Source organism: Bos grunniens, chromosome 21 (assembly GCF_055505025.1).
Source record: "Bos grunniens cultivar Pamir isolate PY7600 chromosome 21, Bosgru_T2T1.0, whole genome shotgun sequence".
NCBI classification, from domain to species: domain Eukaryota; kingdom Metazoa; phylum Chordata; class Mammalia; order Artiodactyla; family Bovidae; genus Bos; species Bos grunniens.
The window spans coordinates 3,001,709-3,024,448 of NC_141185.1; the positions used below are offsets into that span (position 1 = coordinate 3,001,709).

Sequence of the window (22,740 nt, forward strand, 5' to 3'; positions counted from 1 at the left end):
GTGCGTGTCCCACGCTGCGGTGCCCACGCAGGGGGCCAGGGCGGGTGGGCAGCGTGGGGACTCGTAGTTACTCCGGAGACAGAGGATCGTGACTTCCGTTGCGTCGTTCACAGACGGGGACCGGATCGCCATTGGCCTCGAGGAAGGGCTCTACGTCATAGAGGTGACCCGGGATGGTGAGTGTGTGGCACTTGGGCCGTCCGCTCTGTGCCGCAGGCAGGGGTCAGCGGTGGGGACGCGTGGGCATTAAGGTGGGTTCCCTGGATGGCGGAGTTCGGTCTCCGCATCAGAGAGCTTCACAGAGAAGGTGATTGGCCAGCGGCTGAGGAGAGGAATAGGCCACAAATGAGACCGACGGTGGACAGCTGTCTGGCGCTTGTCCACCTGTCCCAGGGCCCGCCTGGTCCAGTGAGATGCCGAGAGCGGTCTTGAGAGTCCTCCTGGGAAGAACGGGGCGAGGGGAGACGGGTCCTTAATTCCCAGGCACACGGAGGTCTTATCAGACAAAATGCTCCTTCCTTCGCTTCACATTTTGACTTTTCATTCCTCCCAGAAGAAGAAGCAGGAGTATCCCCAAGTCTGCCCGGGCCTGGCTCCAGGGATCTCCCTGGTGAACAGGGGGCTTCCCTGAGAGGGCAGTGGCCCCTTCCCCGGGAGCCTGGGGTGTCGGCACTCCTGCCCCAGGGAAGAGTGGGGAGCATGTGTGGCTCTGGGGTGGTGGCTGCTCTTGCGGAGCTGTTCCCCATCAGGATCCAGACCCAGGGCTCTGACTGAAACCCCAGTGGAGGTCCTGACCCAGGGAGGGTGTCGAGGGTCCTGGGTTGGTCTGGGGTCCCCAGGAGGAGGTGGCTGCATCCTCTGAGTATATCTAAGGGTCCAGTGAAGCTGGTGACAGCCCTTTGTTTTCCAGATGCAGGGTCTTGGGTTCAGGGATGAGGGGAATCCAGGGTGCACCCTCAGAGCCTCCCTGCACTCAGCACCTCCCAGCCAGGGGTCTGGGCCAGGGGTACAAGAAAGACGAGACAGCAGGGCGTGAACCGGGAGGCCTTCCGGGGGGCGTCCGCAGAACCCTGGCCTCATGCTCCCGCCCCGTCCACAGTGATCGTCCGTGTGGCTGACTACAAGAAGGTGTACCAGATCGAGCTCGCCCCCAAAGAGAGAGTCGCCGTCCTCCTCTGCGGCCGGAACCACCACGTCCACCTCTGTCCGTGGTCCTCCTTCGATGGGGCCGAGAGCAACATGGACATCAAGCTTCCGGAGACAAAAGGCTGCCAGCTCATAGCGACCGGGACGCTGAAGAAGAGCGGCCCCACCTGCCTGTTTGTGGCAGTGAAGCGGCTGGTCCTTTGCTATGAGATCCAGAGAACTAAGCCTTTGCACAGGAAGCTCAGCGAGCTTGTGGCCCCTGGCAATGTGCAGTGGATGGCCGCAGTCAAGGACAGGCTCTGTGTTGGCTACCCTTCCGGGTTCTCTCTGTTGAGCACCCAGGGAGATGGGCAGGCTCTAAACCTGGTAAATCCCAATGACCCCTCGCTTACGTTCCTCTCACAACAGTCTTTTGATGCCCTTTGTGCTGTGGAGCTCAAAAGTGAGGAGTACCTGCTTTGCTTCAGCCACATGGGACTGTACGTGGACCCACAAGGTCGGAGGTCACGCGCTCAGGAGCTCATGTGGCCTGCGGCGCCCGTTGCCTGTAGTATGTATATGTTTTCTGTTGCCATACCCCGTCGCCGCTGCCGCCCCGCCGGTCAGCACGTGTCCTCTCTGCCTTGGTCTGTCCTCCTGCCCCTCAGCCGAGTGCTCAGGGTGGGCGGCAGGAGAGGCGGACTCCCCAGCTTGCTGCGGAGGACAGGGTGGGCCTGGGCCATTCCCTGGCCGGTCAGCGGGGCTTGCCCACCCCTCCCTTGGGGGGCCCTCAGCTGAGGAGCCAAGCAGCCGGCTGGCCTCGCCAGGGGGAAAGCAAGGCGAATGGGAGAAGGACCTGCGTTGTTTCACTTTTTAAAAGACATTCTTGATGACGTGTAAACTTTACACAGTCATGACAATAAGCTAAAGGTTTCCTTGGGCAGAAAGTACACGGCCCTGACCTCTGGGCCGGGGTCCTCTCGGGACAGACGCCGTGCTGCAGGCAGGAGCCACTCTGGGTGGTCAACCGAGTGTCCTTCTGCCAGGATGATGGCGCCGGCCACTGGAGTCTGTGCTCCACGCCCTGCTGGCCTGCCGTCTGCTCTTGTGTCAAAAAGCCTGACCTCAGATCCCACCCACTCAATACAGGGCGTAGCAGGTGGTCTGCGTGGTCACCCGCGGGTCACACGTCTATTTCAAGCTGGCAGGGTAGGAGGAGGTGTTCCGTTTTTCCCTGATTCCCTAGAAGTACTTCTTGGGTCTGCCTTGTCGCTGGCGTCACCAAACTGGCAGAACACCCACGGGCACTGGGACCAGGAGCCGGGGGCCAAGGGGAGCTGGCTCTTTCTCGGCCTTGTTCGCCTTTGGCCGGGGCCCGGGCATGATGCGGGCAGCTGTGGCCTCAGCATCTCCCCTCCTGGTCTCCCCCGCCGTGCCCCCTTGTCCTTGTGGGTGGCCAGTGCAAGAATGGGCTCGTGGCCACCTGGTAACTCCAGCAGGATACAGGTCGCTGGGAGCCACGCATTCTGATCTCGGCCGTGAGGTTGCTGCATTCTCTTCCGAGTCCAGCCCTCTCCCCTCCTCTGTGCTCGGTTCATCTGTGCACAGTACAGACTCCAGCCAGTTCTAGAGCTGCAGGACTCATTCAGGAGCTCTCAGGGTGGAGACCTAGCCCTGCTTCCTGCTCATCACGAGCCCCACGTGAGCACGCGCATGTCCTCACACACAGACACCACCCCACCCCGGTCACAGGAGCCCCATCCTTCCGGGAGCCACACAGGGCAGTGACCTGCCCACCAACAGCAGGGGCCTTCCTGCTGATTTAACTGGTTACTTTTTTTTTAACTGGGCAGCTGAGTGTATCAGTCTGTCAGTAAACTGTCTGCAGATGGAGCCCCACGTGCTCCGGTGTGAGGGGAGCGGCCCCCGGAGCCCCCGCGTGGGCGAGGTCTCTGAGGTCTCTCAGGGCCCTCTGGCCATCTTCGTCAGGTGTGGCACTCAGCAGGCCTCACGGTTTGTCTGAAATGTCACCACCAGGACGGTTTGGCGACTAGTTTAGCGTCTTTTGTTTCCTAAACCCTGTTGTATTTTGTTGTGCTCCAAAGAACAGGTGTGATCAGGCGGCCCGTTTGGAATCTAATATCAACATAGCAGAAGCTTTTTAGAAATTCAGTTAAGTGTGATGTGGCGAGGAGTGACTTTCAGCCCTGGGACGTAGGAGGACAGGAACCTAGGCTGAGCCAGAGCCCCCTGCCTGCTTGGCATGACAGCTGCGCCCTCCAGGATGCTCTCTGGGCCGGCTCACGTCTGCCCCGCTGTCCTAGCAGTGGGAAAGTCCCCATGGACCGCAGGTGCCGCGGGCCAGCAGGCCTCCGTCTCCTAGTCCTGCCCCAGGAGGGTTTTCCATCCAGACCTGTGGGGGGAGAGTGATTGTCATCGTGTATGTTCAGACCGACTGTAGGAGGGCGGCCTGCAGACAGCTTCAGGGAAGGCCAGCACCTCACTCAGAGCACAGCGATAGTTTGGGGGAGATTTTAACTGTTTACTCAGAAGTCTGACTCCTGGAATCTCAAAGGAGTTGTTTGCCTTAAGGAAAAAACGTTAGGTCCCTGTCTGGATTTGCGATGCATTCAGCCTGAACAGTAATAAGCTTTTGCTGGAACTGTATAATAAGCAAGCTAAATGAAAAATGAAGTTTTGAGTAGGTCGTCGTCAGTGCTCAATGTGCGGTGGTATTTAACGCTGTCAGATGTCAGGAGCGGAGGTTCCCTCCGCAGTGGGGGCCCCGGGGCCTGGGCCAAGGCACGCCCGTGCGGGTTGGTGGCCTCTGGCACCGGGCGGCCCGGGCTCACCCCTCTGCTCCGTGTGCGCCAGGTTGCAGCCCCACGCACGTCACGGTGTATAGCGAGTACGGCGTGGACGTCTTCGACGTGCGCACCATGGAGTGGGTGCAGACGGTCGGCTTGCGCAGGGTAAGGCTCGGGGTGCGTGCACGGTGCCCGCCGCCCACGCAGGGCAGCCACCTACCCATCTGGTTCCCAACACAGATCCGGCCCCTGAACTTGGAAGGCAGCCTCAACCTCCTCAACTGCGAGCCTCCCCGCCTGATCTATTTCAAGAGCAAGGCCTCGGGTGAGCCCTTCTTGCAGAGGATGGAGGGGGTGGGGGGTGCTTCCCAGGAGTCAGCAGCCGTGCGACCCTTCCCTGGCCCGCAGGAACCGTGCTCAACGTGCCCGACACCTCGGACAACAGCCGGAAGCAGATGCTGCGGACCCGGAGCAAGAGGCGCTTCGTCTTCAAGGTCCCGGAGGAGGAGCGGCTGCAGCAGCGGCGGTAGGAGCCGCGGGAGTGGGACGGGGCCGTGGGGGGTGGGGGTGGGACGGGGCCTCATGCCCCTCCCTCCGCAGAGAGATGCTGAGAGACCCGGAGCTGCGGTCCAAGATGATCTCCAACCCCACCAACTTCAACCACGTGGCCCACATGGGCCCGGGCGACGGCATGCAGGTGCTCATGGATCTGCCTCTGGTGAGCCCCGGCCGCCCCGCCACACCCCTCCCCACGGCTCCCTAAGGGTTTGCGGCCTTCACCGCTTCTTACGGTGTCCTGAGGAAATCGCTGTCAGAAATGACAGCTGGAACAGCGCAGTAAGGGCAGGTGGCGTACTGCCCTCACTCACCGCCAGTTCTTAGCCCACAGCTGGCCCAAAGCAGCTGTCCAGAGGGCTTTCCCAGCCTGTTTCCCCACGGAGGCCCAGGGCCTCCGCCTGCTGGTGCTGCAGGCTCCACACGTGGCCTGCACGCTCTGCCCGGGGCCTGGCTGCCCGCCTCCGGCAGCCGGTGCGTGCTCCCGAGCTGACGCACTGCTCTCTGCGCAGAGCGCCGTGCCCCCCGCCCAGGAGGAGAGGCCGGGCCCTGCCCCCGCCAGCCTGTCCCGCCCACCTCCGCCCAGGAACAAGCCCTACGTCTCGTGGCCCTCGTCAGGTAGGGGCCCAGAGCGGGACCTGGAAACGGGGCTGGGCTTGCGGTTCTGCTCTCAACTGTTTCCCCCGGGTGATGGCCGTCTTTGTTTTGTAGGGGGATCTGAACCCGGAGTGGCTGTGCCGCTAAGGAGTATGTCTGACCCTGACCAGGACTTTGACAAAGAGGTGAGGTTCGCCTGGCGAAGGCGGAGGCCTGGGGTCTGAGGCTCTGTCTGCCCTGGAGTGGCCACCTCGGGCCTCCGTGGTCCCCAGCCCCCCAGAACCGCCTTCTCTGGACTGCTCAGGCTGCACCCAGAGGGGAGGACACGGGCTCCGCTGCCGTGAGTCTTTCGGGAGAAAGATGAGAGTTCTCCCCTCCTCGTCGTGGCCTCAGGAGACCAAGGCCGCCTCCAGGCCCGGCTGCCCCGTGGCTTGGCCCCCTGGCCTAGCTGAGGAGGGTGCAGCCAAGGGCCCCTGAGGTGCTGGGGCCCATCTCTCCTCCCGGGCACTGACTGGGTGGGCGTCCGCGTGCTTGGAGCATGCAGGGAGGCTGCTCCCGTCTAGACTTTTCTGGGTGGTCTTGCACATACGGCTGGAACGCCAGAAGGCGCACAGGTGGCCTGTGTGTCTTGCCCTCTCTCCTCCTCCGACAGCCCCGTGGGATCGGAGTGTGGAGGGTCAACACAGTGCTGTCGGGCGGTCCCACTGCAGACGGCAGTGTCCTCAGTCCCCCTGTGTGGTGGGGGAGGAGAGCAGGAGGCAGGGTGGCCTGAGGGCTGGGCCCTGGCGGCACTTCCGTGACAGGAGGCCAGGGGTGCAGGGCTGCTGAGCTGACGGTAGAAATAGGGCTCCGCTGCATGAGTCCCTCACCTTCCTGGCACGCCCGGAACTCGGGGTGTGTGGGGCGGCCGCTCGCTCCTCCAGGTCCAGCTCTGCACCCTTCACCTGGCTGCTCTTGAGGGACTGTGTCCTCCTCCTTGTTCACAGAAACTCTTCATGGATTGTGGGTATTACCTGTTGCAAGTACTTTTCCCAGTATCACTGACATCTTAATTTTGTCTTTAATTGTAAAGGTGCTGTCATGTAGAAATTTAACACATAGAAATGTTTAGTTCTTATACAGTCTAGTCTGTCTTTTTCAATTAAGGTAGGTTCTCTTTTACTCTGAGAACTTGGCAGGCTTTTCCTTCGTCCCTGTGTGGTGAAAGTGTCTGAGGGAGTGAGAGTGTGTAAGTGTGTCTTCGCGTGTGTGGTGAGGATCTGCGCCGCCTTCTCTCTAGAGCACGTGGCACCACTTACTTCCCTCTGTCTTGTGGGGTTACCCTTTAGTAAATTCTTCTGTTTACATGTTTCTATTCCCGGAGCCTCTGCTGCAGCACCTGTAACCTGAGAGCTAGCACAACGCACCTGTTCATCCCCCATTTTCAGGAGTTGCTCAGCTTCTCATTCAGCTTTATTTACTGGTGGCTGCCCGGCTTTCTCTAGCTACAGTGCGCGGGGGCGGCTCTCCAGTCGCGCACAGGCTTCTCATCGCGGTGGCTTCTGCTGTGGAGCATGGGCTTAGTTGGCCCGTGGCGTGTGAGATCTTTGTTTCCCAACCAGGCATCGAACGCATGTCCCCTGAATTGGCGGGCGAGCTCTTAGCCTCTGGACCGCCAGGGATGTACCAGTAGTACATTTTGAAGTAGTAAGTTTGGGAAGTGTGAGTCCTCCAGCTTTTTCTTATGCAGTTTTCTTTTGACTTTTCTGGGTCCTCTGCAATTCTATGTGAATTTGAGGGTTGGCTTTTCCAGTTCTATGCCTCCCCCAAAAAGTCCTTTAGGGTTTTGGTAAGGACTGCATTGAATCTGTAGGTTGGTCACGTGGGAAATGTCGCCATCTTAACAGTAGTCTTCTGAGCCATGAACACGGGGTGCCTTTGCTTTACTCACGGGGTCTTTTTAAAAGGTTTTCAGCAGCGTTTATAGTCTCAGTATACAGATCTTTCACCTCTGGTTAAACTTATTCTTAGATATATTTTCTCCTTTTGGATGCTATTGTAAATGGAATTGTTTTCTTAGTTTCCTTTTCAGATTCCATAGAAGCAGAACTGATCTTTGTGTTGACCTTGCATCCTGCAGCTTTATTGAACTCGTTAAGGTCTTTAGCGTTTATATCCCTACAGAGTCTGGTCAGCCGTGAGCAGAGATGCTTTTCCTTCTACCGTCCCTCGTGGACGCCGTCTTTACTTGCCCGGTGGCTGGACCTTGTAGCCGGTATTGAGCAGCATGACGGCAGCAGCCTGGCCTCGCTCCTGCTCTGAATGGGAGCTTTGCCTCTCGCCACAGGGCGTGCAGTAGAGGGCTGCTCCCTGACGCCTCTGTCCTGTGGAGAAAGTCCCTCTCTATCCCCTGTGCTTTTACCATGGAAGAGCCTTACGTCTGTGGCCTTGGACCACTTGGCTGCCACACCGCCTGGTTTCCTCACGGCAGGTTGCTCCTTTTTGTGACAGTTGCACGAGTCGTCGGTGGTGGTGGGCCTTGGTCTGTGATCTCTCCTGCAGGGGCCACATGAAAAGTCTGGAGAGGGTGTGTCCTCGTATCTCGGAAGGAGACAGCGGGGCCGCCCCTGCCCAGGCAGCTGCACTCACAGGCCCAGGCGACGGTTCTCACGCTGGCCCCGTTCTGTCTTCACAGCCTGATTCAGATTCCACCAAACATTCGACTCCATCCAACAGCTCCAACCCCAGCGGCCCGCCGAGCCCCAACTCCCCCCACAGGAGCCAGCTGCCCCTCGAGAGCCTGGAGCAGCCGTCCCGCGACGCCTGAAGCCACCGGCTCCCGCCACAGGGCCGGGGCCCAGGCGGCCCCCAGCGCCAGTGCCAAGACTGGGCTGAGCCTCCAGTGTCGTCCCAGGAAGCGTGGAGTCGACGTGTAGATATGGAGATGAAGAAAATGCTTTATTATAATAGTGACCAGTTCCGTGCTGCACTGTCTGGCGGTAGACCAGATCACCCTCTGCGCGGCTGTGAGGCAACGCAGCTCCGTTTGCACATGAAGGACGCCCCCGGCCTCTCCCGCCCACCCAGGGCCACCCCCGCGGGCCTCAGGCAGCTCAGGACAGCCTCAGTGCCGCGTCCGGCCCGTTCCCTGAAACTGTTTCCTAGGCGCTTAGGAGCATCGTAGGAAGTTGTGTATCATTCCCAGTGTCACTAGAGTCTTGAAGACAGGAAACGTGGAGGTGAGGTTGTGGCCTTTTTGTTCATTTAGCCCGTACATAGTCAAGAGGCGGAAGTCCTCCTGCCGACCTTGTAGCCGTGGACAGAGGCCTCTGGAGTCAGTCCATTCCCAGTCACAGCCACACGTGTCACCAGTCTCTACTACTGTGAAGTCAGCTGTGCTCTGTCCTGCTCGCTTCCACCGCTCAGCCTCCTGCCCTGAAACCAGTGGGTGGCGGGTAGCTGGGCCCTGTGCCCACGGGCCGAGAGGCCGCGCCCGGGGGCGCCCCACCCCGCATGGAGCCCCATGATTCGTGCCCTCTACTGGATGGTGTAGACACCGCCACACTCCACCCCGCGCGCTTCTGCCTCCCCTCCCAGCGCCAGGGCCCGGGGCGGCCTCTGAAAGCTCGCCGTGAGCCACCGGCAGGCTTCCCTCTGCCCTCTGCCAGCCGACGTCCTCGTGACGCTGTGGAAGACGCGCATTTTCCATGAGTCGGCACTGAGCAACATGGGCACCACAGCCTGCCTGCCCCCCGGGCCTTCCGCTGGGGCTGGCACCTGCTGGGGGTTCTGGTTTTTACTTTTTTAATGTAAGTCTGAGTCTTTGTAATTATTGAATTGTGAGAACATTTTTGAACAATTTACCTGTCAATAAAGCAGAAGACGGCAGTTTTAAAGTTCTGGGTGGTTTGTCTCAATGGCATGTGCAGTCAGCTGGTGCCTAGTACCCCAGCACTGGAAGGCCCACCCTGTGCTGGAAAGAACCCTCTTGCCTTGGAGCGGCAGGGGACGGAGTCCATGTGGCAGGAGCCGGCCTCCAGGGCTGGGACCTCTCGCCTGTGCAGATCCCAGGGGGCCTCCGGGGATGCCCTGCGTGGTGTGTAGGCAGGGTTGGGGTGGGCTTCTGGCTGGAGGGAGGGGGCTGTCTGGCCAGTGTCCCTGCTAGGCTTCAGAGAGAGAAAACAGGATGGGCCGACCACCCCCTGGAGGGGGTGCTCATGGGGAGGCAGGGGTGGGTACATGGCACTGGGCGGGGGTCTGGGGCCCAGGAGCCTGTGGCTGGCTGGGTACACTGTTTGCTCTGACCCGCAGTCAGCTCTTGGTGACACTCGGGCAGGGGGCGCTGAGGATGGACAGGACGCAGAGAGCTGGTGCGCCGTCCCTGGGGAGCGGTGTCCCGGGCCCCCTGCAGCTCTGCCAGTCAGCTCGGCCAGCGGGCCCGCCACCGCCCCCGCTGGGGCAGAGGCACCACGAGCTGCCTCCCCCGTCCCCACACAAGGCACAGGCAGATGCCCCCGAGGCAACGTCCAGCACCTGGAAAACCAGACGCAAGTGCAGGCCACAGCGGCAGGCGGTGGGCAGCCAGGCAGCCGGGTCAGAGGGCACGGTGCATTGCCCCCACCCTGCCCCACCCACCCGGACATCTGCCCCACAGGAGCACCTGTTATCGGCCTGAAACACAGGTGCTCAAGTGTGAGCCGTCTTTAAATGAAATACTAGCTATTGTAAGTAACCACCGCCCACAATGTGGGCGAGCTTCAAAAGGTACTGGCCACAGAGCACAGAGCCACGGGAGCTTAAGAGCGAATTCACCGTCAGAAGGTCACGGGTGGTCACCCTCGGGGTGGGGGGGGGGGCGGGCAGGTGTGCCCAATGTTGGTCACACAGGTGTCTCCCTGACAGTTCAAGCTGGCACGCATCCGTACACACACACACACACCCACACCCCACCATCCATCCCACGCCGGTCTGTCATTACCTACCAAGTCAGAGTGGCTCAGCTCTCACCCACCGCGGACCTCACAGCCGCCCACAGGAGCGGGGCACGGGCCAGGCCTGGCCTCTGACACCAAAGAGCCCCCACCCAGCAGGACACACACCAGCGCACCAACGCCTGTGACCACGGTGAGCGGGCAGCTCTGCCCCCGCCCGCAGAGGGGACAGATCCACTGTGCTGCTGGGCCAGCCTGCTGGGCAGGCCAGTGCCCAGCCCGTTGGAAGTCCAGGCCAAACTGTCTGGCCCCAGCACAGCCCACGCAACCTGGGCCTGAGCAGCTGGCAGCCGGCTCTGCCACCCTCTTCGGTTCTGCTCCCGACTCCCCCCCCACACGCCCCCAGTAAGGGCTTCTTCCTGGGCTCCTCCGGGACACAGCAGGCCCGTCCTAGTTCTGGGAACACCTTCTCAGGCCGGAACCTTGGGCCGCCCCAGCCGACAGGCAGCACCCAGGACTGCCCTGGGTGGCTAGGCGTCAGCGGGCATGGGCTCTGAGGACCACCCCTCACCATTTGACCTGGCCCTCCCAGCTCCGACCAGGCAGGGCCAGACGGGCGCGGGACAGGCGCGGGGAGTCCACGCTGACAGCAGGTGCAAGAAATCGCTTTATTTGGCCAGGACACCCCCATCCTAGGCCAGCAGAGAGTGGGGGATCCCGCGGGGCCCGCTGGATGGGGCTGGGGTCGCGGTGCGACGGGCCGGTCACGTGGCCGCTCAGGCCTCGGCCTCCGCTTCGCCGAACAGCGGATTAAGGAAGTAGCTGCGGCTGGAGCTCCTTTGGTCCGACTTCGGGGCCGGGAGCTGCGGGAGCGCAGAGTCAGGGAGCCCGGCCGCAGGGAGGTCCCGCACCCCCGACCCCGGGCGCCCCTCACCGCCTCCCCGGAGTCCGCCGCGTAGAACACCGGGTTGTGGAAGCCCAGCGGCGCCCCGGCCCGAGCGGGGGCCGCCTCGTCGCGCCTCCTCCACCTGGAGGCGAGGACACGTGTGAGCCCGACACACTCGAGCCCCGAACCCCTGCCCCGCGTACCGGAGTCCCGAGCCCCCAGCCCGCGTCCCCGAGCCCCCGCGCCCCGCGTACCTGAGCCTCCCCTCGCGGCGCAGCAGCAGCGCCCCCGCCAGCAGCGCCGTTAGCACCAGCAGCCCCGCGGCCGCCAAGCCGCCCGCCAGCCCCGCGCGCGCCGGCGCCTTCAACCCCGCCGCCGAGCCACCCCAGACGGGCGCGCCCGACTCTCGAGCGGTCGCCGAGAGGATTCCGAGGGCCTCGCCTGCAACGCAGGGCGCCGGCTCAGAATCCCGGGACGGGGCGGGACCGGAGCGGGGCGGGGGGCCGGGGAAAGGGGCGCCGCGGTTACCGTGCTCCGCGATGTCCGCCAGGAGGGCCCGGGCCAGGCGCCCCGCGCCGCCGGTCTCGGGCCCGGCCTCTACCAGCACCACCTGGATCTCCGTGTCCGCCTTCGCGTCTGAGGCTTCGCGGAGCCCGGGCGGGCGCGGGACCTTGGACACGGCCACTTGCAGCCCCTGGTACTGGGGCTGGAGAGGGAAACAGAGTTGGTCGAGGGACTCCGTCCCTCGGACCTGTGGGGACAAAGCGGGCAGGGACAAGAGCTTTGCAGGCGGAAAGCGGACGCATCAGGGAGGCGGCGGAGGGGGTGCTCCCAGACCCCGGCGGCAGAAGGGTGGGGGCTGGGCTGGGGGCGCGGCCTCAGTACCAGAGCCAGGAAGGCGTGCAGCAGCCGCGCCCGGTACTGCTGCAGGTCAAAGGCAGGGCCGTGGGTCAGCGACACGACAGCTCCTGCAGCAGGAAGGGAAGGAAGGGTCAGCCCCGTAGGTCCGAGCCCGGCAGGGAAGCAGGCTGGGGCGAGCCAGGGTGGCCGCGCCGCCCCAGCTCTGAGGGGCGCGGCGGGGCGCTCACCGCAGAGGTCGCAGCACTGCCCTTCGGGCCGGAGGGGCTCCAGGCAGGCGGCCTGGGGGCAGCCGCCACCCAGGGGTTGGAGCAGTGCGGCGCAGATCCACGGCTGCGTCTGCAAACGGGGAGCGGGGGTCAGCGTGGAGAGAGCGAGGGCCAGACCGGGAGAGAGCGCCGCGCGCCCTGGGAGAGAGCGAGCGGGAGACGGCGGGGCGCGGCGGCAGAGCCCCGACCTCCCGCCCAGCGCCGGGCCCGGCCGCGCGCCACTCCGGCCGCCCAGCGGCGGGCCGCCCTCACCTCGGCGTTGCCGCAGACGCAGCCCGACGGGTCCGCGCAGGCCTCGGGGTCCACGCTTAGAGCGCCCGGCCCGTGGAAGCGCAGGCGGCCCGCGCGGGACGCCAGGAAAGCCGTCAGGTCCTCGTCGCGCGCGAACGTCTGCAGGTGGCCGGGTGAGCCCGGGAGCCGGCCGGAGCAGAGACCGCGCCTGAGCGCCCGGAACCCACCAGGCTAGCAGGGTGGGAGGCGCTCCTGGGAGACCCCCGCCCGCCCCGCGCGCGCCCGGCCCACCTGGCCCAGCGCCTGGACGCTGCGGACGCGCACGGTGCCGGCGCCCGGGCCCAGGCCCACGCGGAAGGAGGCGTCGGCCGGGAAGACGACGTCGTCGTGGCGGCAGGGCACGCGCTCGGCGTCCACGGAGAAGAGGCCGCGCCCCGCGTCCCCGGGGCGCCACAGGCGCGGATCGAGCCACAGGAAGCGGTCGGGGTCGAGGAAGCGCGCGCGGGCTCCTGGGCGGGCGCGCGACCCTGAGCTGCGCCGGGAACGCGCCCTCCAGGCCGGCCCTTCCCGCGGCCGCGCCCCGCTGGCCCCGCGCCCCCCTCACCTGGGCCGCAGTCCGGGCGCGAGCCGGCGTCCGCGGCGCCGAATCCAGCTCCCGAGGCCAGGACGAATTCCCCGTCCAGCGGCAAGAGCTGCAGGAGGCACGGGTTGAGGCGGCGCGTGGGCACCGGAGGGTCCGGCTGTGCGCCCACCCCCGAGCCCCGTCCCCGTGGGCGGGAGAGTCTAGGCCGCCGACTGGGCCGCTGAGGTCGGGGCCGGGGGGCACTTCGCCCGGGCTGAGGGTCCGCCGGGCCGAGGGAGCGGGGAGTTTGCGGCAGCGTGGCTCCCGTCAGGGCGGCCGGCCCCCTGAGAAACTACAATTCAAGGGCCCGTCGGCTCCACGAAGCCAAGCCGCCGGCGCCCCTGGAGCAGCCCTCACCGTGAGGAAGGGCAGCGGGGCGGCTGGGGAAGAGGGAACTGGGGTGGTGGGGCCGCGGAGCCGCGCGCCCCCTTCGGGCGCGGGCAGCTCCTTCACAGACGCCCAGGCCTCGGTGTCAGAGGCCGCGCGAAGGCCGGGAGCGGGGGACCCCACCCCACCGTGGGGTCGGGGCGGAAGTGAGGGCGGGACCGGGGGGCTGCTCGGTGTGGGGGTCCCCGACGCTTAACACCTCTGGGGAGAGGCTCCAGCCTGCTCCGCAGGGTCTGCTCTTCAGCCCCCCAGGCACTGGGCCTGACCGGCAGGCTGACACCGGGCAGAGTGAAGGTCACGGGCCAGCCTCGTCCGCGGCTGGGGGTGCAGTCCCGTGCCAGCCAGGCAGACCCCCCGCCCCCCACCCCTGCAGGCGCCAGGGCCGAGCCCTGGGGACCGAGGGGCGCAGGCGCATCGGGAGGGGCGGTGGGTGTCCGCAGTGTGAGGCTCCAACAAGAACTTGGTTTTCAACCGAGCCAAAGAGGGGGAGTGTGAATAATACACGATGAATGCCATAGTTGGAAGACAGTAGGAAAGGGCCGAGAGAGAGAAACCAGGAGAGGTGGGAGCTCGACACCAGCGCCAGCGTTCGGATACGAGGGCAGGGTGCGTCTGAAGAAACCGGGAAGAGGAATTCTCCACATCCGAGGAAAGCTGGGAAACCGCCTGCAAGCTCTCACTGGGGACTTCCCTGGCAGGCCAGTGGTTAAACCTGCTCCCAGTGTAGGGGCTCCGGTCCATTCCCTGGTCAAGGAACTAACATCCCACACAGCACCACCAACCATGTATGTAAAAAAGAAAAAATACTTTAAAAAGGAAAGGTCTCATTGAATGCCAAATAAGGAAAATCACAGAACGCTCTGTTTATGAATATCAAAGACAAGAGGACGCTGTAAAAGCGGCAGAGGGAAAGAAATCACCCAGGAAGGAAAAACATTCAGGGATTGGGTTTCTCAGCAACGATGCACGCAGACAGCGGAACAGGCTGCCTGAAGACGTCCCAAGTCCGTAGAGCAGACACTGCCCTGGACATGGCTCTGCCCTCCAGAATAGTGTGTCATATATTAAAGGATAATAAAACAATCTCTAAGCCTGAAAGAATTTCCCACAGTTTATTGTGATCCACACTGTCAGACTTTATTTTTTTGGGCTCCAAAATCACTGCAGATGGTGACTGCAGCCATGAAATTAAAAGATGCTTATTCCTTGGAAGGAAACTTCTGTCCAACCTAGATAGCATATTCAAAAGCAGAGACATTATTTTGCCAACTAAGGTCCGTCTAGTCAAGGCTATGGTTTTTCCAGTGGTCATCTATGGATGTGAGAGTTGGACTGTGAAGAAGGCTGAGCTGAGCACCGAAGAATTGATGCTTTTGAACTGTGGTGTTGGAGAAGACTCTTGAGAGTCCCTTGGACTGCAAGGAGATCCAACCAGTCCATTCTGAAGGAGATCAGCCCTGGGATTTCTTTGGAAGGAATGATGCTGAAGCTGAAACTCCAGTACTTTGGCCATCTCATGCAAAGAGTTGACTCATTGGAAAAGACTCTGATGCTGGGAGGGATTGGGGGCAGGAGGAGAAGGGGACGACAGAGGACGAGATGGCTGGATGGCATCACTGACTCGATGGATGTGAGTCTGAGTGAACTCCGGGAGTTGGTGATGGACAGGGAGGCCTGGCGTGCTGCGATTCATGGGGTCGAAAAGAGTCGGACACGACTGAGCGACTGAACTGAACTGAAAGCCTGAAACACTTCAGACGGATTGCCGCAGACAAACCTACGCTGAAAACATGCTCGGAGGAAGTAAGGACGGAAGCTAAGAAGAGATATGGGAAGCAGTGTGATGAAATACTTTTGTGACATACTTTCGTGATGAAATAACAAAAATACTTATTGCTGTCTCTTAATAAATGTTTAAATCAAGGACTAAAATGTGATGGGGGAGGGAGAGACCGAAAGGTCATGGACATACAGTAAAGACCTCACTTGTTCAAGGGAAAATACAGATACTGAAAAGGTTAAGAAATCAGTAAGACTGCCAAAAACCTAGATGAAATATACCAATTTCTAGGAAAGTTTAAAATATAAAAATTGATGCAAGAGGCAATAGGGAATTTGAACTGACAAGTAAGCATTAAAGAATTTTAAATGTCAGTCAAAGACCTCCTATTCCCCAAATTCCCAGTCCAACCAAGGGTTTTACAGGTGAGCTCTGCTAAACCTTCAAGGAAAATTTAATTTCTTCTTCCCGAAGTTGTTCTGGAAAACAGAAAAAGAGTGAAAAATCACCAGTCCATTTCATGAGGCCACTGTAACCTTCATTCCAAAACCAAATGAAGGCACTTCCTGGTGGTACAGTGGGTAAGAATCCACCTGCCAATGCAGGGGACACAGGTTCGATTCCTGGTTGGGGGAGATTCCACATGCCACGGAGCCACTGAGCCCGTGCACCCTGGAGCCTGCGCTCCGCAAGAGAAGCCACTGCGACGAGGAGCCATGCCCCAGAAAGAGGAGCAGCCCCCCGCAACAAGAAAAGTCCCCGCAGGAGCAAAGACCCACTGCAACCAACAATAAATAAACCAAAACCAAATGAACGACAAAAGGAAAAAACTTATAGGCTCAGTTGACTTACAAACAGAAATGTGAAGATTCTAAATAAAATATTAGCTGATTGGATCCAATAATGTATCACGTCCCAAGAACGCAGGAAGGAAGGGATAAGAAAGGCCCCCATCCCAAGTTCTCTGCAGCGTGTGCAACGGTGTCCCAGCAGATGGCAGTGGAGAGTCTTGTGCCACCAAAATCAGTGTGACAGGGAAGGCAAGTGTCTGGAAGAGGCGCACTTCAACCTGTACCCGAAGGAAGGTGCCAGGAAGGCGTCCGGCTCACAAGGACGGTTCCGCCTCAGAAAACCCCATTAACAGGCTACCGGGGGAGGGGAGTTACATCTCAGTCAATGCAGGGAAAAAAAACTGGGAAGTTCAGCAACCCATCTATGATTTTTCAAAAAGCTGCCAGCAAACTAGAAATAGATCAGAAGTTCCACAATTAAATAAAGTTATCTACAAAATACTACAGCAAACATCACACAGTGGAGAACCTCGACATGTCTTCTCTTTTGTGCTGGAACAAGACAAGAAGGCCTATTTTCGTCACTTTTGTTTAACATAGGGGTAGAGATCCTGGACAGTGATATAAGGAAAGAAAAGGAAATAAAAGGAGTCTGGACTGGAAAGGAAGAGGAACAATGGTCATTGTTTACAAAGATAACCACATAGACGATATCATTCTTAAAAATAGGGCACCATTCACAACAGGAACCAAATTATATAAAGGATTTATAAATTAGCCACTACTACACAAAACCTCTACATGCACCATTTTAAGACTCTAGTAAAGAGTTTTATAGCCATCGACCTGAAATATTTGAAGAGAAAATCCATGCTCTCAAGTGGATGACTTGCATATATAAAGTTGTCATTCATTCCCAATCAAATTCCAGGGTTTGGGTGGCCAAAATCACTGCAGATGGTGATTGCAGACATGAAATTAAAAGACGCCTACTCCTTGGAAGGAAAGTTATGTCCAACCTAGACAGCATATTCAACAGCAGAGACATTACTTTGCCAACAAAGGTCCGTCTAGTCAAGGCTATGGTTTTTCCTGTGGTCATGTATGAATGTGAGAGTTGGACTGTGAAGAAAGCTGAGCACCAAAGAATTGATGCTTTTGAACCATGGTGTTGGAGAAGACTCTTGAGAGCCCCTTGGACTGCAAGGAGATCCAATCAGTCCATTCTAAAGGAGATCAGTCCTGGGTGTTCTTTGGAAGGAATGATGCTAAAGCTGAAACTCCAGTACTTTGGCCACCTCATGTGAAGAGTTGACTCATTGGAAAAGACTCTGATGCTGGGAGGGATTGGGGGCAGGAGGAGAAGGGGACGACAGAGGATGAGATGGCTGGATGGCATCACTGACTCGATGGACGTGAGTTTGAGTGAACTCCGGGAGTTGGTGATGGACAGGGAGGCCTGGCGTGCTGTGATTCATGGGGTTGCAAAGAGTCGGAGACGACTGAGCGACTGAACTGAACTGAACTGAACTGGTGTTACCTGATAAACCTACGCTATGATTTCTCTCCAGTCAGATCCACAAAGAACTAGTCAACCTTGAAACAGAAGGGTGAAGGTGGCGCAGGGGGGCCGGTTTCCACCTGGGTCCTCTGAGGGTTGGCCTCTCAGAGTCGGGGAGAGGCGGGGGAAATTGACCCAGTGGATTTTAAGATAACTCACAGAGCCTGAGTGGGGACACTGTGGTGCTGGCAGGAGAACAGGCAGAAAGATCAAAGGAACTGCCGGCAAAGCTCGAGGAGAACCCCCACCACACCTTGGGCAGCTGGCGAGCAGTGACCCCAGTGCTGAAAAGCAAGGGGCAAGGCTGGTGGCTGGAGGAGGACATGAGAAACTGGGCTTAATCCAAGGAGAAGAATACAGCTGGTTTCCTAGTTAGCGTCTGACTCAGACATGTGCCCCTGATGGGAAAACCATGACCCGATAGACATAATATATGGCTGATTATGGTTGTGGCCGAGAAAAGGGGAAGAGACGCTTAAACAAAACACCGAAAACACAGGTTTAAAGCAACCGATCTTGCATCTGATAGATTAGTAACAGGGGTTTCTTATCAGCAAAGGGAAACACAGGCAGAATCCATAGTGAGAAGACATTTGCAGTAACTCGACAATTAATGGGTAGAAAATAATAGATTCCTAGGCAGTCTGCCCAGAAATGGGAGGGGAGGTGTTCAGAAAGAGAAAAATCCCAGGGAGAGAAGTTCCAACCCAAAGTGAAAAGTGAAAGTGTTAGTCGCTCAGTCGTGTCTGACTCTTTGTGACCCCATGGACTGTAGCCCGCCAGGCTCCTCTGTCCATGGGATTCTCCAGGCAAGAATACTGGAGTGGGTTGCCATTTCCTCCTCCAGTGGATCATCCTGACCCAGGGATTGAACCCAGGTCTCTTGGATTGCAGGCAGATTCTTTACCGTCTGAGCCACCTGGGAAGCCCAGGTTCCAAACCAAGAGAAATGCAAATTAAATCACTGAGTTGCTGTGCCTCGTTACAGGCGACATCTCAGCAGCTGGACCACACTGGGGCCCCACGGGTAGGGCTGGAGGAGGGCCCTCAGACAGCACTGGGTCCTTTCGGCCCCCCGTCTCTGTGCCCCTGCGCTGTCTCCACCCAGGACCTCTGGGAGCTGACCTCTCTGGGCAGAGCATAAGCAGGGGAAGTGAGGGGGGCACCCCAAGGGACCATGCAAGGGGTACAGACATGCGGGACAAAGAGGAGGGCTGGCTGGGCCAGGGGGGGGACAGGGCAGAGAGAGGGAGTGAAGAATGAATGAATGCATGACTGTTGTCTCTTTTGAGATCCCCAAGCACGCCCCAAGGAGATCATCCAGGCAACTAAGGGCCAGAAGGGACGGAGACATTACTTTGCCAACAAAGGTCCATCTAGTCAAGGCTATGGTTTTTCCAGTGGTCATGTATGGATGCGAGAGTTGGACTGTAAAGAAAGCTGAGCGCCGAAGAATTGATGCTTTTGAACTCTGGTGTTGAAGAAGACTCTTGAGAGTCCCTTGGACTGCAAGATCAAACCAGTCCATCCTAAAGAAAATCAGTCCTGAATATTCATTGGAAGGACTGATGCTGAAGCTGAAACTCCAATACTTTGGCCACCTGATGCAAAGAGCTGACTCATGTGAAAAGACCCTGATGCTGGGAAAGATTGAGGGCAGGAAGAGAAGAGGACGACAGAGAATGAGATGACTGGATGGCATCACGACTTGATGTACATGGGTTTGGGTGAACTCCAGGAGTTGGTGATGGACAGGGAGGCCTGGCGTGTTGCGATTCATGGGGTCGCAAAGAGTTGGACACGACTGAGTGACTGGACTGAACTGAACTGAACAGAACTCCCCAAGGAGATCGTCCAGGCAACTAAGAAGGCCAGAAGGGACCCCCAGGTCCCAGCACCCCCATCTTCAACTGACTCCTCTATACGCGGGTTCCTGCCAGTTCCAGGCGCCCCCTGCCCTCTCCAGGCCCCTGTCTGGTTGCCACGGTTGCCAGGGCCGTGGGGGCTCCTGAGTGTAGCCACGGTTCCCCCCTGGCTCTGCCACTTCCTCGTCCCCCTCACTGCCCCCTCCACACCTGAGTCTTTGGGTTGGACGCGTGGGAAGGGCGTCTGGACCCGGGATCTATAGGAACTGGCACATCCCGCCCGAGGCCCCTTCCCAGGCTGCAGGTGAGGGCTGGGGTCTCTAACGCCCCCTGCCCTGTCTCCTGTGGGGCCAGACTCCCAGAATTGATGCCGCTTTCGAAAACCATCAATTAACTGAGCTGCCTCCAGGTGGAAATAAGGGGTACCCAGACCCTGCATCTGGGCAGCCGAGTGAGTGGTGCCCAGGCCTCCTAGGCCACCAGCAGCCCCCCCTCACCGACAAAGTCCAGTGGCCTCTGGGTGAGGACCTCGCCCTGGAACTCACACTGTGAAGCGGTTTGAGAAAAAGGCCCCCTGATGGAGTTCCGAGGCACAGGACGGGGAAAGGCTTTGGTGGGGCAGGGAGGGGACTTCCCTGGGGCAGACCTAGAGAGGACGGACTCCTGGGCGACAGGACCCAGAGGCAGGGGCAGGAGGGACAGGAGGCGCCCCCACCTGCTCCGAAGCTGGGCACAGCCTGGGCTGCGACTGGACGACCGGGGTCCCCTCCCTGTGGCTCCCCACCCTTCCAGAAACCCCTCCACAGGCTAAGGGCCAGTGGATTGAAGGGTCTGCCCCCCAGGTGGAGGCCAGTCAGGAAGAGGCCTCGAGTTGACCAGGGCGGGACCTGTGGGCCCCCTTCTGACTTGGGGGCCATTCCCAGCCCTGCTCACCATGTCTGAGATGCTGTGACCTTCTCGCACCAGGACTGACAGCGTCTGCAGGCAGAAAGGACGTCAGCGAGTGCCCCCCTCACTGGGCTCCATGGGCCTGGACCACGCCGGGACCCCCCCACGGCCCCAGGAGTGGGGTCAGGCACCTTGTCCGCGGGGAACTCCACAGCAGCGCCCGCACACGGGGGCCGGTTCTGGCTCCAGTTGGTGGCATCGTCAAAGTTGGTGTTGGGGACCCAGACTTTGTAGGCGGCCCGCGTCAGGGCTGGGGAGAGGACGGCTGAGCACTGGCGTTCCTGCCCAGAGCCCCCAGTGCCCAGGAAGGATGACCTCGCCCAGAGAGACCTGGAGCTAGAGGGTCCAGGCGTGGGACCAGACCCTGTGGGAGCCTGGCCCCGAGGCTCCCCAACTTCTTCTGAATTTGCAGAGCCCGTTCAAACGTGCCTTCCTCAGGGTCTCCCCGCCCCAAGATCACCTCCTCGCAGGCCCCCAGTTCGCCCTGCCAGAACGGCGGCAACCACAGGACTGAGGCCATCGGGGCAGGGAGGCCTCGGCCCAGGGGAAGAAACTGGGGGACCGGGCGGGGGGCGGCCGGCAGACCGGATCTGCCCAGGGCTCAGAGAGGGGAACCGGGAAGGGCTGCAGTTCTCACAGCTCCCAGGCGTAGGGGGCCGCCCCGAGCACACGCCCCCGCCTAGGCGCCACGCGGTGGTCAGAGGCGCCCTGGGCCCGGGGGTTGGGGGCGGGGGCGGGGGCGGGGTGGGGGACCAGCTTCGGGCGGGGTAGGGGCGGAGGGCGGGCGCGGCCGGCCGTCGGTCTGGCCCGGGGGCTCCGGGGAGCCTCCCGCTCGGCCCCGCGGGCGCTGCGCCAGGAGGAGCCCGACGGCTGGCCGGGTTTCGCAGCCCCTCGCGCTCCCGCTGCGCGCCCCCCGGGGACATGGGTCTCCGGGTGCCTCGGGCCTCCAGCGCACCCCCCAATTCCCTTACCGCACAGCTGCAGCCACAGCAGGACCAGGCCCGGTGCGCCCATCCCGCCGGACTTCGGCGTCTGGGACCCTGAGACTTTGCCCTGCGGGGCCCACGTGACCGGGCGGGGTCGGGGGGGTGGGGGCGGTCGGGGGGGTGGGGGCGGCTGGGGGGGTGGGGGCGGCCGGGAGGGTTACACATTCACCTCCGACCCGCCCGCAGCGACTCCTTGGCTCCTCCCACATACCCAGCTCCAGGACCTGAAGACCTTGGGCGCTCATAAAGGAAGCTTGAGGGCACCACGCCTCTCTGCCCCAGATGCAGCTCGGACTGCACTCAGCTGCCTGCATTTTGGGGCCGTGTGTTGGCTTGTCCAGGGGCCGGGTCCAGGCAGGCCCTCCTGCCTCCTAGGCTGGTGGACTGTGGATGGTGGCAGACGGGTGGCACCTGGTGTCTGGTGTGTGGAGGATGGTGGGAAGGTACAGGCCTCCCTGTCCATCACCAACTCCTAGAATTTACTCAAACTCATGTCCATTGAGTTGGTGATGCCATCCAACTATCTCATCCTCTGTTGTCCTCTTCTCCTCCTGCCCTCAATCTTTCCCAGCATCAGGGTCTTTTCGGATGAGTCAGTTCTTGGCATCAGGTGGCCAGAGTATTGGAGTTTCAGCTTCAACATCAGTCCTTCCAATGAATATTCAGGACTGTTTTCTTTAGGATGGACTGGTTTGATCTCCTTGCAGTCTAAGGGACTCTCAAGAGTCTTCTTCAACACCAGTGTTCAAAAGCATCAATTCTTTGGCGCTCAGGTTTCTTTTGGATAAGGAAATGGCAACCCACTCCAGTGTTCTTGCCTGGAGAATCCCAGGGACGGGGGTGCCTGGTGGGCTGCTGTCTATGGGGTCGCACAGAGTTGGACACAGAGACATTACTTTGCCAACAAAGGTTCGTCTAGTCAAGGCTATGGTTTTTCCTGTAGTCATGTATGGATATGAGAGTTGGACTGTGAAGAAGGCTGAACGCCGAAGAATTGATGCTTTTGAACTGTGGTGTTGGAGAAGACTCTTGAGAGTCCCTTGGACTGCAAGGAGATCCAACCAGTCCATTCTGAAGGAGATCAGCCCTGGGATTTCTTTGGAAGGTATGATGCTGAAGCTGAAACTCCAGTACTTTGGCCACCTCATGCGAAGAGTTGACTCATTGGAAAAGAGTCTGATGCTGGGAGGGATTGGGGGCAGGAGAAGAAGGGGACGACAGAGGATGAGATGGCTGGATGGCATCACTGACTCGATGGATGTGAGTCTGGGTGAACTCCGGGAGTTGGTGATGGACAGGGAGGCCTGGCGTGCTGTGATTCATGGGGTTGCAAAGAGTCGGACACGACTGATCGACTGAACTGAACTGAAGTGACTTAGCAGCTTAGCAGCAGCTTTCTTTATGGCCCAACTCTCACATCCATACATGACTATTGGAAAAACCATAGCTTTGACTAGATGGGCCTTTGTTGGCAAAGTTAATGTCTCTGCTTTTTAATAAGCTGACTAGGTTGGTCATAACTTTCTTTCCAAGGAGCAAGCGTCTTTTAATTTCATGGCTGC

General features: G+C 59.9%; 2 protein-coding genes across 5 annotated transcripts in view; one reads left to right on the plus strand and one right to left on the minus strand.

Annotated features, from left to right (window-relative positions):
* CDC42BPB (CDC42 binding protein kinase beta) overlaps window positions 1-8,959 on the plus strand; it is a 98,970-nt gene extending 90,011 nt beyond the window's left edge. For 2 of the 3 annotated variants that reach the window (XM_086362815.1, XM_086362816.1), the window contains exons 29-37: window positions 114-176; window positions 1,100-1,696; window positions 4,000-4,097; window positions 4,173-4,257; window positions 4,341-4,458; window positions 4,533-4,650; window positions 5,000-5,105; window positions 5,199-5,269; window positions 7,759-8,959. In XM_086362815.1, coding sequence (XP_086218941.1) covers window positions 114-176; window positions 1,100-1,696; window positions 4,000-4,097; window positions 4,173-4,257; window positions 4,341-4,458; window positions 4,533-4,650; window positions 5,000-5,105; window positions 5,199-5,269; window positions 7,759-7,890 — 1,388 coding nt within the window. In that variant the 3' untranslated portion in view covers window positions 7,891-8,959. The remainder of the gene's footprint in view (window positions 1-113; window positions 177-1,099; window positions 1,697-3,999; window positions 4,098-4,172; window positions 4,258-4,340; window positions 4,459-4,532; window positions 4,651-4,999; window positions 5,106-5,198; window positions 5,270-7,758) is intronic. The other variant, XR_015149384.1, reaches the window with a different exon arrangement.
* A 1,684-nt stretch (window positions 8,960-10,643) lies between these two features.
* Window positions 10,644-21,222, minus strand: AMN (amnion associated transmembrane protein). 2 transcript variants are annotated; one of them, XM_086365087.1, is made up of 12 exons: window positions 21,164-21,222; window positions 20,324-20,442; window positions 20,178-20,222; window positions 12,843-12,930; window positions 12,530-12,747; window positions 12,260-12,397; window positions 11,969-12,077; window positions 11,766-11,848; window positions 11,409-11,586; window positions 11,135-11,321; window positions 10,929-11,022; window positions 10,644-10,857 (listed from the first exon to the last, which is right to left on the minus strand). In XM_086365087.1, the coding sequence occupies exons 1-12, from the start codon at window positions 21,204-21,206 to the stop codon at window positions 10,771-10,773; spliced, it is 1,389 nt and encodes a 462-aa protein (XP_086221213.1). In that variant the 5' UTR covers window positions 21,207-21,222; the 3' UTR covers window positions 10,644-10,770. The 2 variants fall into 2 exon arrangements, with proteins under 2 accessions (XP_086221213.1, XP_086221211.1); XM_086365085.1 differs by having other exon boundaries at window positions 11,409-11,631.
* Window positions 21,223-22,740: the final 1,518 nt, after the last annotated feature.

Coding starts and splice junctions, on each gene's coding strand:
- AMN (XM_086365085.1), bottom strand. CDS start 21,206: ATGGGCGCACCGGGCCTGGTCCTGCTGTGGCTGCAGCTGTGCG. Junction 20,223..20,323: donor TGGAGTTCCCCGCGGACAAG/GTGCCTGACCCC, acceptor TTCTGCCTGCAG/ACGCTGTCAGTCCTGGTGCG. Junction 12,748..12,842: donor GCGCCCGGACTGCGGCCCAG/GTGAGGGGGGCG, acceptor GCGCCCGCCCAG/GAGCCCGCGCGCGCTTCCTC.